The sequence below is a fragment of the Trachurus trachurus genome (genome assembly GCF_905171665.1).
Source record: "Trachurus trachurus genome assembly, chromosome: 1".
NCBI classification, from domain to species: domain Eukaryota; kingdom Metazoa; phylum Chordata; class Actinopteri; order Carangiformes; family Carangidae; genus Trachurus; species Trachurus trachurus.
In genome coordinates, this window is record NC_139891.1 from 18,911,863 (window position 1) to 18,928,239 (window position 16,377).

The window sequence follows — 16,377 nt, forward strand, 5'->3', positions numbered from 1 at the left end:
GCAAACCATCACAAATCTTCTCTCCCCATGCATGTCTAATAAGAAAAATATGAGCAATAATCTGGAGCTGTGTGTGTGTGTGTGTGTGTGTGTGAGTGTTTTACAGGCTTCTTTATCTTGATCAGGGCATTAGAGAGGGCTGTTGATGAGTGGATTTCCTGTAGATCCGGAGCTTCCTTTGTAAAGGAAATAAACATGAGACTGAGGTTATTTCACTGACTTTCAGTTGAAAGAGTACATATAGGTGTACACATGTGCATGTGTATGCTAACTCACACACTGTTTGCTTTAGCATTTACACATTAGCATTGGTCAATAATTCTTCCTGCCATTGTCTAAAAGCCAAGGTTGAGCAGGAGTCACATGTGGTACTGCTTTACAGGGAAACGGTGATTTAATTCCTTTAAGATGTCAGTGGTGCTCAAAGCAGAAGATTTACAGTGGCTTAGTTAAAAAAGAACAAAAAAACTTTTCAGAAAACTGGGGACACTTATGAACTATGGTTCTTCTGTTGTCACAGTTTGCAGAAGTTAAACAGTAAAAATATGGTTGTGCATGCTGGTGTCTGCCACATGTTAGTGTGTTGCAATACATGTTGTGTTATTTTAACCTTCCAAAACATTCAGAAGAGTGTTTCATGGAGCACTGCGCAATAATTATTCATATTTTTTTGAATATGAAGTGAGAATAATTCCCAGTGTCTTAATACAATGCAGCTGAACTGAGCAGAGATCATCATCATCATCCACTGTTTTTGCATTAGAGCTGACAGATTGATCCACTGGTTTGTCAGATGTATTAACACACTGACCTGCATCCTGGTTGTCTGCAGGTTTGTGATCACAGGTCTACACATAATATACCAGTTCATTCTGTACTCATCCGTTTTATTTTGAAGAGGAAGTATCCAGTATCCAGGCTGCTTTAAACCCTGGGCCTGGCTTAGCTTTACTCAAAGTGAACATTAGTGTTTTTTTCCCTTCCATTTTCATTCAGTTGAGTCACATTGATTTCATCTGTGAGATGCTTTGCAGACTCCTCTTGAAATAATGTGTGCATGCGTATACATGTTAGTGGCCACGCAGACAAAACCCCCACACAACACCATATCACTTAAAAGCCCATTATCCCTGCACAATGCAAATCCTTAGCAGTAGTGGCTCATTTTCCTGCTTCAGTGGGGTTTTTTTTTTGTTTGGTTTGGTTTTTCTGTGTGTTCCACAGTCCAAATAGACTGCTGCTGCTGCGGACAAGTTAAACTTCAGTGATAACAGATGATCCGACATAAAGAACCGCACCATCCGGATGAAAAATATAGTGTGACACCGATTCATTGTTTGTGTAAAGTGTGTGTGTGTGTCAGCCTCCTGCTTCTATTGTGATGATGGTCAGTCCATCAAAGCCCGGAGAGGGTGTCGGCGAGGCATTTGGCCGCTGTCTGCTTCACACTTCCTTTGTTTGTGTGCGTGTTTGTGTGTGTGCTGGTCCAAGCCTCTGTCTCCCTGCATTTCCTCCCCACCATTGTGTGTGTGGAGGCTCGTGCTCTCTCTATCCCCCCCGCTCTCCCTCTATCTCTCCTTCTTTCTCTTTCTCTAATCAGTGTCTTATTGAGCTGATCCCCAAGACCACAGATGAGCTATTTCTGGAGATTCCTGTTATGAAAAACTAATACCCCACCCTCTCTCTCTCTCCCTCTCTCTCTCTCTCTCTCCCTCTCTCTCTCTCCCACACTCACAGCAGTAAAAGTCATTATCCCAGACTACATCAGGTGAAGGCAGAGGACACACACTTATCATTGGAGGCATTAAATTCAAGTTTCAAGGACTGACAGTTGTATAGATCCAAAACAACAGTCACTATATCTCTTTCTTGTCTCCGAATTAAGTCACACCCACGCCCACATCTTAAAGGACAACATAGCGATGTCATAAATACATAAATACTCCTCCTATACCAGTTTTTTTATGACATGTCGGTGTAGTGTGAAGCATCTTTATGAACTTTTTTTATCAGAAGCTCCCAACCATAAAAAGGAAATCTGTCAGCAAGTGTCGGCGTTTATAGACGTTTCCACAGACACATGTTTCATGTTCATCTTTGTTTCAGGAGGGCCACTACGACCTCTGCAGACCCATAATTTGGTTATCTCTTTTGTGAGTCGTTGTTGACACGGCCTTGGGTGTTTGTGTGTGAGGTGGACTGACACGTCCATCCGCTGACCCTCACCTGGCCCCGCTGTTTGGGGTTAGGAATGGTAGAAGAGGGAAACATAAACCCCAAGGCAAGCCCAGAGGACTCCTCTCCATCGTGGGGGAAAATCTTTCATCTTTGTTCAAACTCCTAACTGCATCGGTCTCTCGCTTCTCTGTTTCTCCATCTTTTGTATCATCGCTGTCTTCTCTTTACTTCATTCCTGCTCTGTCTTTGTTAGGAGTTTCTTTTATTGTTTTTTTTTTCTTCTTCCTCACTTTCTCTGTCTTCCTCCTCCGGCCCCTCCCTGTGTGACTCAGGGTCAGAGTTGACACTGTAAAGTTTATAACCCTACAACAGTAGCTTCGCCCAACAACCCAGCAGCAACAAGCTGATGCGGAATACACAGACAGATTTACTGAAATAAAACGTCTGCGGTTTGTTGTATTTTTACACCTGGGCAGTTGGAGACATGAGTAAAATTTACTATGAATCATGAGATAATCCACTTAAACGTCCCTGCCTTAAATGAAAGTTTTCGTTTTTTTCCTCTCCCAAGGAGAAGCCATGTTTAATACCAGCTGTAATCCCGTGTGTCGGCGTACGTTAACGCTGATGCCTCTCCTCATTTCCTCTCTTTTGTCCAAAGCCCTTATTATAACTGGTGTGTATTTGATCTGTAGCTATATCATAAGCCAAACAAGCGCCTGACTCTGACGAGCTTTGATGAATGAAAATTGCAGACACTCTAAAGAGACACACTCATTTAGCCCTGAGCAGCTGGCAGCAGCGGCAGTCTGCTCGTCTGATCTCTCACGCTTTGCCACACACATTCATCAACAACCGCTGGTATTATTGCGTGTTTATCACTACAAAACAACTGGAGAGCGTGCATGGGCCCCCTCGATCTCAGCGCAGGGTTATTGACCCATCTCGGTCGAGGTTTAGCTCTGGGTTGGGGGGTTTTGGGTGCAGCCTCTGGGTGGTCGGGTTTTGAGGCTCGGGGATTTGGCCTTGTTTGGTAATCTCTCTTCATCTCTCCTTCCTCTCTTTGCTCTCTCTATCCTCCAATATCGCTCCCACTCTCTTTCTCACAAACACACCAACAGCCCCTCATTATCTACCTCCCTCCCTCCCTCCAGGTTACAGACTTAAGGATAGAAATCACAAGAGGTTTTCCTCAACTTTATGAGCTCATAAGCTCACATGTTTTCTGTTTACATATAATTTGATATCCATGCACTGATGTTTCCTCCAATCTGTTGACACAATGCTTACAGTATGCTTTACCTTGGTGTACATATTAGTAGTAAAACCTTAAAACCTTTTTGCGTATGTGCCAATATGCATCCCCAGCTACACGCATCAAAAACTGTCAATACAGAAATGACAGTAAAACGGTGTTGTTACACCTAATAAGGACAGCTTTCATGGCTTTCATATTGCCGTGTTGGTTGTGAATGAACAAATACATATTTCTTTCCATAGACAGATGAAGACACATGTAGTGTGTTATCCTGCAGAGTTGAGAGATCCTAAAAGATATTGTTATATGCGCATCGTCAATGACAGAAATTCATTTGAGATTTGTAGATTGTAGTTTCACATAAAATGACTGCCTTAACAATTACAGATATGGAGTGTAGATGAAGATCCACTGTGTTTAACCACTGTGTTTTACAGCTATAGTCTCTGAAACCCCAAACAGAAGTAATGTGCAGTTTTCTGTTGTGGACCTGTCATCAGTTTAAAAGCATGTTTATTAACACTGCTCTTGTAATTGGAAATGTATGAAGTGCAGGAGAAAAGAAAAAAAAGGACTCTCGCTCCCATGAATGCTTGTGCTGTAAAGACTCATGACTCCGCTGGCAGGATTTCTTCTGGGTGAATCACTTGTGACTCCTCCGTCAGCTGGGAGCTGTGTGGCAGCAAGCAACACACTGCACATTAGCCTGGATTTTCTGCATCATCCTTTCCCCCACTCTGCCAGTCCAAGCTTTGGATTACATGTGTTTCTCTGCCACATGGTGACTCCTCTGCCTTTCCCTTTTTTCTTTTCTTTTCTTTTTTTTTCGCCACCTCAGCGCCTCTGTGTTGCCTTGGAAATAACACAGAGCTGACTGATGCCAAAGGCTGACGTCTTCGAGGAGCTCTTGGAAAACCGTCGCTGAAAAGTCCCCAAGGATAGAGGGGAAAATATGAAAATGAGGGGGGACGCACAGGGCAAATGAACACCAGCATATTGCATCATATTTCTAACTAAATGAGCAACGCCTTGGATGGAGATATGTCCAAAACATGGCCTTTAGTCTGATGGTAAAAAACAGAAATGTAAAACTAGAAAATCTTAAGTATTATTTTATAAAAGGAGGCCTTTTGTGCCCTGAGGGTGTGGATGAATTTAAACTTAAATTCCTCTTTTTGTCACAGTGATGGCTGCCTGAGAGACTTAACATTAGTAGGTGCTTAAAAACTGTTATCAAAGTGCAGTGCAGTGCTAACAAAGTCTCAGCACAATGACTTCCTGAGGGGCAGGGCAGACCCTCAGGACTTGAACTGTGATGTTGTTGCAGAGTCAACCTGAGCGTGGTGTACGTGCACCAGGGGCAGAGGCATTACAATACCTGCAGCACTTCTCTTTTCACTGCGCCACTTGCGCTTTTCTGACTAATCTCGCGTCACAATGGAGCGTCTCTCGGCTGTCTCCACTATTTTCTAATGATATGCAAACCGGGCACCAAGCCTAGAGTCAATTGCCGCCTGGGAGGGGAGGTGGTCCATCCAGGCCCCAGACTGAAATGAAGAATGGGGATTCCTGGTGAGCCAGTCGGTCACTTTCAATTTTATAATAGGCTATTCTTAAGACATACAGGCTAAAGACAGTAAAATCACTGGAGTAATGGAGAAGCATTGGAGTATATAGCTATTACATTAAAAAGAATCACCAGAGTTCCAGTCATATAGGCCATATTAAAATAGCTTTGTTGTGATTTTGTAATCGCGTTTTTTCTTTTTCTTTATCATAATAAACTTACAAATGTGTTTCCAGCACACACTGAGGTGCGCGCCACGGTCGGTCCCGTGTGTGTGTGTGTGTGTGTGTGTGTGTGTGTGTGTGTGTGTGTGTGTGTGTGTGTGTGTGTGTGTGTGTGTGTGTGTGTGTGTGTGTGTGTGTGTGTGTGTGTGTGTGTGTCTGCAGGCCCATATCAGGTGGGGAGCAGCGGGCGGGTGGGGGTGGAGCCACGGCAGGGCTGCCCATTCCTAAAGCTTGAATCACTCTACTCCATTCACATTCCTACTGAGGGACCCGCTTCATTCACGGACTCACTGTGCTGGGAGTCGTTAAAGATCACGGAGTTTCTGCTTCTTTTTTATACATATCTATATATCTATATCTTAAACCCCATTCTGATCATGGATTTACCGTCCTGTGCCGCGCTCAGAGGACTCCTGCAGCCGACTGTACAGTAGTTTTCTCTCCTCTGGATTTATCATGCGGGCTTCGTCCTAACAGTGGAGTAGAAGTGAGCGGACAGCCGCAGCCCGCCGGGAGCAGGAGTTTATGCTGAAGCTGGTCGCGACCCAGGCGTTGAAAAATGATATTAACACGTAAGTCCCTTTCAGAAATCACTGCGTTTGAAAATGGCTTACTGATGATGCTTTTCTATTTTAGTCATAGTGTGTCCATATGTCCAAACGCTTTCCTGTTTATCCAAGAGGACACCGTTTTTCTTACTTACGCATCATTCTACATAAGTCTGCATTGTGCTCATCTAAAGTCACTTGAAGTATTTAAAAGTCCAAATGTTCGTTTGATTATTAATTTATCTTTTCACCTTTCAGTAAAACTCTCATTAAGGCGTCTGTAAGGCGCAACGCTGCGGGCTGTCAGATAAGAAATCTCCACGCTTTGCGCTTATCTACGCGGCTCCAAATGTCCTCACTTCTGTTCCCAAATCACCAAATGCCCCGTTTGAATATTATCTGACTTTCTTAAACTTAACCCAAACCACTATCAGACACTTTACCCGATTTTAACACAACTTTTCGAATAAAATGTCCCATTTTACGCACGCAGCCCCGGCAGCCCTCTAGCAGACTGTGAAGGTCTGATTAGGGATTAATTGAACTTTGATCCGTGTGTGAAAACAGGGCCATGAACTGGACTGCGTTGAGTCCTGCTTGAGAGGTCTATATAGTGTATTTTTTAAAGATTTAAGATCAGAAGGTTTTGAACCAGTCTGCGACCCTTATGCCATTGCTCTGCCCTCACAGTTTGTCTCTGTACCTTTTGCCTTTTGCCTGCCGACCTTTTGCTAACAGGGGAATTTGAGGGGACATGTTGTGGCTGTATAAAATCCTGTTTTCTGTCCCGTACTGGCAGCTTTAACTTGATTTGTGGGCTTTGGCCCTTTGTCTTAACTGTTTTAACTGTTTGCTCCAACACATGGTTCCTTATCAGCTGGAACAGACATGAGCACAGTGAGCTTCAGTGGTACCATAAAACCATTAAGAACGTGCTCAGAGACACTCATACCCAAACCATCATGATATACTACAGTAACTACTTTTGTGTAGACACAACACCATGTTTCCACACAGTTTAACAATTGATTAATTTAGTCCTTTCTCTCTGTTACTTTCGACCTATAGGATCAGTGATGTGATTATGGTATAGAAGGTGTTGGAGCTAGAGAAGAAGGAAATGAACAAAAACGTGCTTCACCTACACTGTGTGAAACAGGAAGTGAGCTGAGGCCTCATCTGAAAGATTAACCTCCAGATGGCACATTGTTTCTTCATGTCCAGTGAGGAAGCGTGAATGCTCAGTTTTTCTCCATGCACCTCCCTGTGCTGAAAGTACCAGGCTGTCCTGGGACTCATTTATGAATGGTGTGCTTTTTTGGGGTGGGGGCTGTCAGGTAGACCATCGTCTGGCTGGTGGAAGATTATCAGAGGTTTTTGAATATGCCTGGTCACCCGAGCCACAGCCAGGGTGCTCTGTGCCTGGATAAATGTGTCATCATGGTGCACACAGGCCTTTGGCGTTCAGCTCTGCGATGATCCATCTGGACCAGCTGTGTGTTTGCATGTGGCTGGTGGTGGATAACTGGAATGGGCCGTGGTAGAAACCCCATTATTCTAGTTTGTGTGTGTGTGTGTGCATGTGTCAACGGGGCATAGCTTGAGGCCAGCCAGATGGCGATATTTCTGGCACCGTCTCATTTAGCTAACAGCCAGGCCTTCTCAACCAACAGCCAGCTGTCTCAGCCATGAAATCAGAAAACATGATATCTATCAGGAAAAACATCTGCTATCGTCTGTCTTTGCATTCCAGTAGAGAACTGGAGGGATTTCACATTAGTCACATTTAAAAATGCCGTTATCTCCAGTTGTTCTCGAAGCTTTCATACAGACACGAGCTGTTACGAACATTGTGATCAGTCACGAAATGCCTCCACGAGGTATTAGCTCGTGAATCAAGTTCTTCAAGTTCATGAACATCACAGTGTGTCCTTGTCACCGATGAGGTGAAGGACAAACACCGGCAGCATCCAGGCTCCTGCCTTTGCTTGTTGTAGATTACAACTGAGCCAGGGAGTCTGGTTTATCACATCACCTGTCTAGACCCACTTTGCAGCTCCTTCAGAATGAAGCACTCAGACCTGGAGATGATAAGAACCCTCTGCCCGCCGTTTGGGCCTCTTTTTTTTTCTTTTTTTTTTTACAGTGGGCACTCTGAGACCCAACAATGATCGGATAATTCCAGATAAGCCACCTCAATTCACAACAGTTGTTAGTCGAGCATTCTTCACAATCTGCCTACTTCAAAGACCTTGCTCCTGTGATAACTGTATTCAGACTCTTGACCTCCAGTTTGCCGTGTATGTAGCAGGGCCTTTGAGGTGGGGAGCAGCATCCTTTGTTTGCTAGCTGCTGACAAACTCCCACTGGAGCTGGAGCATTCAGACTCGGCCAAGCCAGACCCCACTGTCTCCTGCGATGGAGGGAAACTTTGGCCAGCAATTGTGAGAATTTCCTGCCACAGGAAAGGAGAGAAGAGAAGGGGCGAGGAGACTTGAAATAAGCAGAAAGATCAGAGAAGATGAGGGCTGAGAGCAGGGGAAAGGAAAGGAAAGCAAAGAAAGGACCATGATGGATCATTTTAGAAGTCAGAACTGCCAGGCGGAGGAGGGTGAAGCTTAACCCTGACTGGCTCAGCTTTGCCCAAATTCAGCTCAGCTTTGCCCAAATTCCAGCAGGAGAGCCACTCGTGATCCATATGAAATCTCTATTAGTATCGGCTTGGCTCTTATTAGTCATGTTATCTGCTGATTATTGCTCTCATCTCCACTGAGACAGACTCCGACAGATTCCAACTGAGATGATTTCCCAGCATTTCTGTCCAAGCCCAACAAAAAAAAGTATATGTATGTATATATACTGTATATATATATACAGTATATAAACATGTAAAAAAAAAAAAACATGACATTTTCTATCCAAGTCCTAATGGGGTCAGTTCAGTTTTAGCCACAAACCCACCTGCTCGACATGTTTCAGACATCCTGTGTGGCTCCCTCAGCAGGACCACAAGCCATTGATATCCAGGCAACCAGTGATGGTAATGACATGACCAAACAGGAAACAGGTTTGGTTTATGTACTGGCAGAAGGTTACTGTTTGCAATAAGGAAACCTCTGTTAGTGCTATAGCTCATGGTCACAAGGCTAAAAAAAATGACCAAAAGCTGACAAGGGTTTGTGTGTTTTAGAGACACTCAACTATGCTTACTTTAATTCTTCTTCAAAACTTAACGTGAAAAATAAACTTGAAGAGGAATGTTCCAGAAATTGCTCTGCACGTCAGAAAATGGGTGGTTAACTGTAGAATAATGAGTTTGCTAAGACATGTGGTATTTCCAGTGCTGTAGTTGGCCTTGAAATCCTGCCGCTGGACTCCCTCCACATCTCTAATCTGTTGTACGTGAGCCGACGTGCCGCTTTTACACCAAACCTCAGCGTCATCGTCAACTTCACTTTTGTACGTGCGGTTTAGTCAAATCTAAAGATAAAAGTCGTATTCAGGCATTTTTTGTAAGACATTGGTCCAATGTGGATTTGAGTAAGTTTGGTTAAGTACACACAATCATCAGAGCCCGTGTTTGTCTTGGCTGCTTCCCCACCTATTATCTGGCCAGGAACAAACGAAGGCAGGGCCTTTACAGCCGGGTGGTCGGTGGCCACTGCAGCGCCGCTCGGCTCTCTTCCTGCGAGGGAAGCAGGAAGAGGAAGTGAGGTAGTTCCCTGGCGAGGGCTAAGGAATGAGGGGCCGGACAAAAAATAAAATACAAACATGAAAACGAAGTTATCGAAGCAAACAAAAATGCAAAGGGTTGGGCGGGGTGTTGTAGGATGACATTTTTATGACCTGGGTGCATGGGATGTTCTTGTCAACTCCTTACAAGCTATTGTCGGTCCAATCTTTTTTCTTTTTTTTTTAATGCCAGATCAATACTTGTTGTTGCTGGGTTAGGTTCTTGTGTGTTAGGTGCCCCATATCCTTGTCCATATCCTGCAGTCAGACAAAAGATAGAAACATTTTCTAGCTTCTCTGTGTGAATGAATGGAGGCACAGTGTGGTGCAGTGACAAATACTATCCAGTTTGCTGAATGCTGCTGTCATTATTTGTATTTACTCAGCACACTGTCCACATTATGTCACTGTAAAGAAGATTTGACACACATTCTCACCCAATGGGGTGTGTCACTGGATAGCTTCCCTCCAAAGGCACCTATTGGATCCCTTGGCCCTTTTTGGGGGGTGTGGGGGTGGAAAGCTAACCATGTGTTTGTATATCTAATTTGCATTTCAATAGCTTTACTGTCTTTTGAGTGGTTTGTCTTTAAACATGAGGTTGGCCTTTGCAAACACACACAGAATTGCTTCTGCACACACTCTCACACACACACACACACACACACACACACACACACACGCACAAGCAAATACAAGAATCACAAAGTGCTTGTGTTCAAGAATAATAAGCCCTTGTTTTCTGCGCTCCTAGGTTCACTGCTCTTCAAAAATACGAGTATCAAGCGCATACAGTCTGAAACATGCCACTTCACATCCACAAGGAAGGACAGGGCTCAGTTGTCAAAGAAATAGTGTTAAAACATAGTTGTTAATGTGTTATTTGACACTTGGGTGCACGCTAGTGTCACAGTGGTTGCTTGAGCAGTCCCTGGCCCCTGCAGTGGCAGAGGGGGAGACCCTGTCTTCTTGGTCGTGTCACACCTTGTTGTTAGTGGGTTTGTCTGCCGTCTAGGCTTGTTGTTGGTATGTAAATGCTCATATATTGTGGAGCCCAGACCCTTCATAGCACTGGTCCTCTCCTGACCTCACTGCCTGTCTGACAGTGTTGCAGTCGCCTTTCCTTTGTTCAGTTAATTTCAAACTGATAATGTCTCACTTACTTATCTCTGTGTTGTCTCTTTAGGGACCAAAATACTTAAAAAGTCATCAGCTCAGTTTAAAGTAAAGCTCTGCTCTTCTTTTAGCTTGTTTTCATGAGCTAGAAAAAATGGAAGCAGTTGCTTGGTGCAATTTAGCCTTGAAATGAGGTGGAACTGCTGGACTGGTCCTTCGAAGATAAATTAAACTACTGTGGTTATTATTATCTCCCTCACACTCAGCCAAACACAGCATGCACACTTAAAGTATGGATCATTGTGTCTGGTTGCACGGATTGTAGCATTAGAAACAGAAACTTCTAACTTATCTTGCCTGAACTATAGAAAACACAGTTTATTTCTCTGGTAACACAATTTGAAAGTATTTCACAGTTAGTCTACATGTTGTCACTTTCCTCTCCGGTTTACCAGTGTCTTTTCTGCCTTTGTTCCTCAGATTTTGTTTACAAGTCTTTTCCAAGGTTGTGCAACAAATGTACTTGCTGTCACCCTGCTAAAGGAGACATTGTAAAGTCAGTTTGTTAAGGTCTGTAGACATGTTTCTGTCTGTCTTCTTCTCTTCAAACTGGTGGCGGTGGGGGTGATGGAGCAATCAAGGACACTGAGGTGCTGGGAACCATTTGGCATATGTCATCTAAAAGGTCTTTAGCAGATAATTGGGAGACATCCCCATGGCTCCTCTGACACACAGCGGACCTCAGTCATAGTACTTAGCGTAACAAGCCCAAATGTCACACCTGTGTTTAAAGGGAGTTGTGGAAGTGTTTGTTGGACAGCGTTGGATAGATGTTGTGAATGAGCCCTGACCAATAGAAGATAATGAAGTTCTCTATATTGGCGTCACAATATAACAAAAGTATTTTAAAACGGGAAAATGCTTCAACAAACATGTCACATAATATAGCATACTTATAGGAACTGTCACATCTCATGGGAAAAGCTCAGCGCTGACATTTTCTGCTGCAGATCGCTGTGTGAACAACCGCTGCCTCACCTGAATAAGGAGCTTAAGTGGCACACACTTGGCGTGTGAGGGGGTTAACACAATTTGCACGAATGATGCTTTGAGCTTTAGCTCTAGGAGCATGTGAGAGGAGAGTGACCGAGTGTGAGATAGCTAATAGGGTCAAGGGGTTTGCATTTGATAAGCTGCTCCCATGTTGGAGAGCTCAATGTTCTGTGACACTGTCATTGTCTGATTTTTAAACAATGGCTCTGTTACACTCTGTCGTTTCAGCCTTCGTATAAGAGTATATCACTGGGCTTTGGTTTTGTTGCTGTAAGTGATGTTGTGATTTAATATACTCTGTTTTTCTGTTGCACTGTCCCACAACACTTGACAAGCTTTCGTTTTGTTCCACTTTTTTTTCCTATGCAGAGATTGAAGCCAAAGAGGCCTGTACCTGGCTCCGGGCAGCAGGATTCCCACAGTACGCCCAGCTTTATGAAGGTAAGGATCTTAAGGAGACACCTCAAGACAGGATGGACAGAAAAAAAAATCAGTTCTTATGGATGTTGGTATGAGAAAGCCGCAGGCATAAGCAGGGTGATTTTCCCAGCATGTGTTACCACACCAACTTCTGTTGGCAAAAAAAATGCAGAATACACCGCCCTTTGGTATAAAACAGCTGATAGTGTTTAGTTCATATAGAAAATCCACTACATCTGCACACGAACCACCAACATGCACACGTGTGCCTGTACATGCATACACACCACACACAACATTCCTGAGGCGTAACTGGTGTTTTTTTGTTTTTTGCTCCACTTCTCCAAGTAAAACCACACAAACCTATAGGCACATGCTGCTATATTTCCAAAATATGAACCATAATGTTTTCTATATAGTTACTCTTTAAAGACCAAAGGTCTTTGCTAGCCTGTTAAAACAAACAACAGGCAGGTTTTTCTTTACCTTCTTAAGTTACTCTGACAATGGCAAATGGCTGAGAAAGAATGCTCTGCCCGCCCTTTGGGTTTTAACTCCACGCTCACCAAAATACATCAGACATTCTTTACACTCCATATAGGCTACTCCAGCTATACTGAGGCCTACCATGGGCATACCAGTTGCCCTTATGTAACTACGGGATGATGACAGCAGAGCTAAGCTATCACTGTCAACAGGCCATTGCTTGTTGCCACTTATCCATGGCAGAGTTCCCATTTCAATGGAAAGCTCATTGTGTTTCAGCACAGGTGATGAGACTGTTTTCATACACGGCACAAAAGTGCGAACCCTAATCAATCATGAGCATCGCTGGTTGATCTTTCGCAGCCGTCTCCACCGGAGTAGGAATTTGTGCCAACGCATGACACATTTTTCCTCCCCTTGTATCCGCGGGACAATCTCTATTGTCTGCGCTGTGAAGACTATTGCCCCACTAAAGATAAGCAGACTGATAGGCGTGTTTCAGGACAGTAGGCTAGAGGTGCTGGTCTCTCCTTCGTAGCATTTTCTTATCATCAACACCCCCCGAGGGTTTGCATGCAAGATTCCCACTTAGGGTTCGGCCAACACATTCCAGAAAACATCTCGCACAATCTGTGAATCCATCCCTACACAAGGATTTGGTGCGTAATAATGTCAATATGTCACGGCACGCTTTACCATTGCTGTGGCCGAGTCAATAAGTGATCCCATTAATGAGGTAGAGCAGAACGAAAGAAAGAACGAGAAGTAGAAAAGGAAGTGGGACCTCTGAGCAGCGGTGGAGCACCTATTGTCATTCTTCAATCAATCCCCTGTTCTCTCCCTCTGTGCTCCACATCCCCCCTGCCTGCCGGCTCTGAAAGCTGCAGCTGTGTTTGTTTGGTCGGCTGAGATGCTACTTCCTCTTTTAGCTTTTCATCAAGGCTCTGTGGGGTGGGGTGGGGGGAGAAGGTGGAGCGGAAGGTCTTGGTGGGCGTTTGAGTGGGTGGATGTTTTTTTGGGGGGGCTACGGGTTGTATCTTCGGTTTCATCTGAACACACAGACCCAGTCGGTGGCGGGGAGATGCCCTCATTAATCCAAACCCCTATCTTCCCTTCAGATGCCCAGTTTCCCATCGACATCTCCTCAGTCACCAGAGACCATGACTTCCTCGATCGGGATTCAATTGAGGCTCTGTGCAGGTGAGATCACGAGACATTACTGACCCCTCTCTGCTCCACTCTCTCTCTCCCTCTTCTGCACCAGTCTTCTTATTCCTTCTCCTCTTTCCTGTACAATCTCGTGTTTTTTTTTTTCACCTCCCAAATGAAACCATGAGGGCATGACTTCAAAAGGACGCATGCTTTGAGAAGGTGCAGATGAGATGAAAGAATGACATGATAAGCACCCTGGAGCCATGTTTTCTACAACCGTATCTTCTCCCTTCATTTTGCTCTTTCTCCTGTGGCTGATAGTGTTTTACCTCAGTCATTATATTCTCTCATATCACCCTGGCAAACACATAATCTCAGTTCTGATAGATGCTGCAGTCACGCAATGCTCTTTACATTCACTGTTTCTTCCCATATCGCACACATAGGACATACTGAGCCATTTATTTATCTACCCACAGCTGAGGAATTAATGGTTTCAGAGCCTTGTTTGGGGTAAAGAAAAACAAACTTGTGTAAGTATTTGCATACAAGTTGGTGCTCCTGTCATATTGATTGGGATATTATGAGCAGGAGATTAATGGCTCTTTAATGGAGTCGACTTCTACTTCCCAGTAATAAACCACAGCAGGTGTCCCTCCATACATCTGGAAGCTATCATCTCAGAGTCTCCTCTTTTGGCAGTCTTTCACCCCCTCCCCACAAACCCAACTACCCCTCAGTTACCATCCCTTCATCTCCCCATTGTTACATGATCTGCTCTAAGAGCTCTCCAGAGGGTGGACCCCACCACCACCACCACCACCACCACCTCCTCTCAACTCCCCTTCTCCAGGTGGCTGGGGGGATAAGCTTTCTGCCCCCTCCCCAAAGTTTTTGTCGCCACTCCAGCAGATTTCATTCTCCTCGCTCTCTCCTTTTCTGCCTCCCTCTCATTCTCTCTGCGCTCGTGTGGGGATTATCCTTCAGCAGCTCATTAGCCAGCATTGGTGCACCCAGACTCCCCTTGTCTTTCTCTTCCTCTCATCTGTTTTTCATCCTGCTTCATCCTTTCTTCCATTATACATCCCCTTGGATGATGAGAGGTTTGTGTTTTAGGGAAAAATCAGGGAGCTTGATTATTTTAAACGCCTATCTTAAATGTAACTAGTTCTGTATGTGCTTTATGTTTGCAGGAGACTGAACACGCTCAACAAGTGTGCTCTAATGAGACTGGAGATATCACCACAAAGAAAACGCGTAAGTGCACATGCATACACACGAACTCCACTCCTTCCTGCGCGTCTCCTCGACCACAATTGCATTTGCTCACCTCAACCATCAGTTCACTCTTGGCCACAGGGCAAAGCTGCGTTTTCTCTCATCTGGTTTAATGAGCAGGCACCTGTTGGGTTTATTTCTATATCAAGTGGGCTGTGCGAACCCTAGGGGCAAGGAGGATAGCTTTAATGTCTAAATGAAGGGGTTGCATTCAGCAGGACCTCCCCCTTCTGAAGGCATGCTCCCCTTCTTTCTCAAATGCTTCCTCATACTTCTGGCTCACCATAAAAAGAGTTAGTGCGGCACTTTTGTAGCACTCCCACAGAACGAACCACCATCCATCTCTTATCATGCTCAGAAGTACCCGTGAGTGTGCGCATTATACACTTTTTTTTAAATAGGGAAACTGACCTACCTACAGAATCACACTCTTTCAAGGAAACAAGTCTCCTGGAATGTTTTCATCCACTTCAAAGAAAGTTGGTTAATTGTGTGAATATTCCAGTTTTAGACCGTGTTTCAAGAGCTCCTAGGAAGCCCGGAGTGACACACACTGTCACTTTGTGATGAGAATTGCTCCTTTTTATACAGATCAACCTTAATTCCCTAATGGCCTCGGATGCTACATAGTAACATCCTTGTTCTGTGCGTGGTGGTATTCATTAGGATGACCCTTTCTGTGTCACCTTTCATTTCAGGAGTCAACAGAGAAGATGAGGAGAGTCAAAGAGGTTATTTACCGTCTTTGTGGGACGACAACCCCCCCACCCTTTAGACAGCTTAGGAATGCATTGATCTCCTCGTGTCTTAACATTCCCTCTCTCCATCTCCCTACCTCTCGGTTTTTTTTTTAAGTTGTCTCTATCTGTTTTATTGTCATGATTAAATAGTTTTCATTTTGCAGACTCAAAGTGGCCACCACTGCAGTGAATACTATTGTGGTTTGATGGCTTGAGGATAAGATATCTCCAGTACGTTGACAAATGTCACTGCTCTCCATTCACAACAAATAGCAAACCGTGGTTATCTCACATTCCAACCAGCATAACTGGAGAAACAAGCCACAATGGCATCCAAAAGTGTCACAAAGAGGCTCCATTGTGTTCTTTAAATCATTGATTTTAATAAAAAGTCCCATATGTAGCAGGAATAGATCACACTCTTTGTTCCTTTTTATTTGAAATTACATCATTTTCCACTGCAAAACATATCAATACTGTGGAGCCCATGTGAGCAGTGAAAGTGGAACACTGGCACACAACGAGTGGAACATGCATTTTGAGGATCTGATCATTTTTGTACTGGAATTTCTTATTCAAAGTGCTAATTCCCTGGCATCTTTATAAAGGAGTGGTTATTGCTTAA

The 16,377-nt window shown here is 44.2% G+C and overlaps 1 protein-coding gene across 3 annotated transcripts in view; it reads left to right on the top strand.

Moving 5' to 3' along the window:
* The window catches only part of dlc1 (DLC1 Rho GTPase activating protein), an 84,791-nt gene that overhangs the window by 55,332 nt on the left and 13,082 nt on the right, over positions 1–16,377 (top strand). For 2 of the 3 annotated variants that reach the window (XM_083975740.1, XM_083975741.1), the window contains exons 6-8: positions 12,046–12,117; positions 13,701–13,782; positions 14,928–14,991. In XM_083975740.1, coding sequence (XP_083831866.1) covers positions 12,046–12,117; positions 13,701–13,782; positions 14,928–14,991 — 218 coding nt within the window. Of the gene's footprint in view, positions 1–5,500; positions 5,800–12,045; positions 12,118–13,700; positions 13,783–14,927; positions 14,992–16,377 lie in introns of those variants that run through there. The other variant, XM_083975742.1, reaches the window with a different exon arrangement.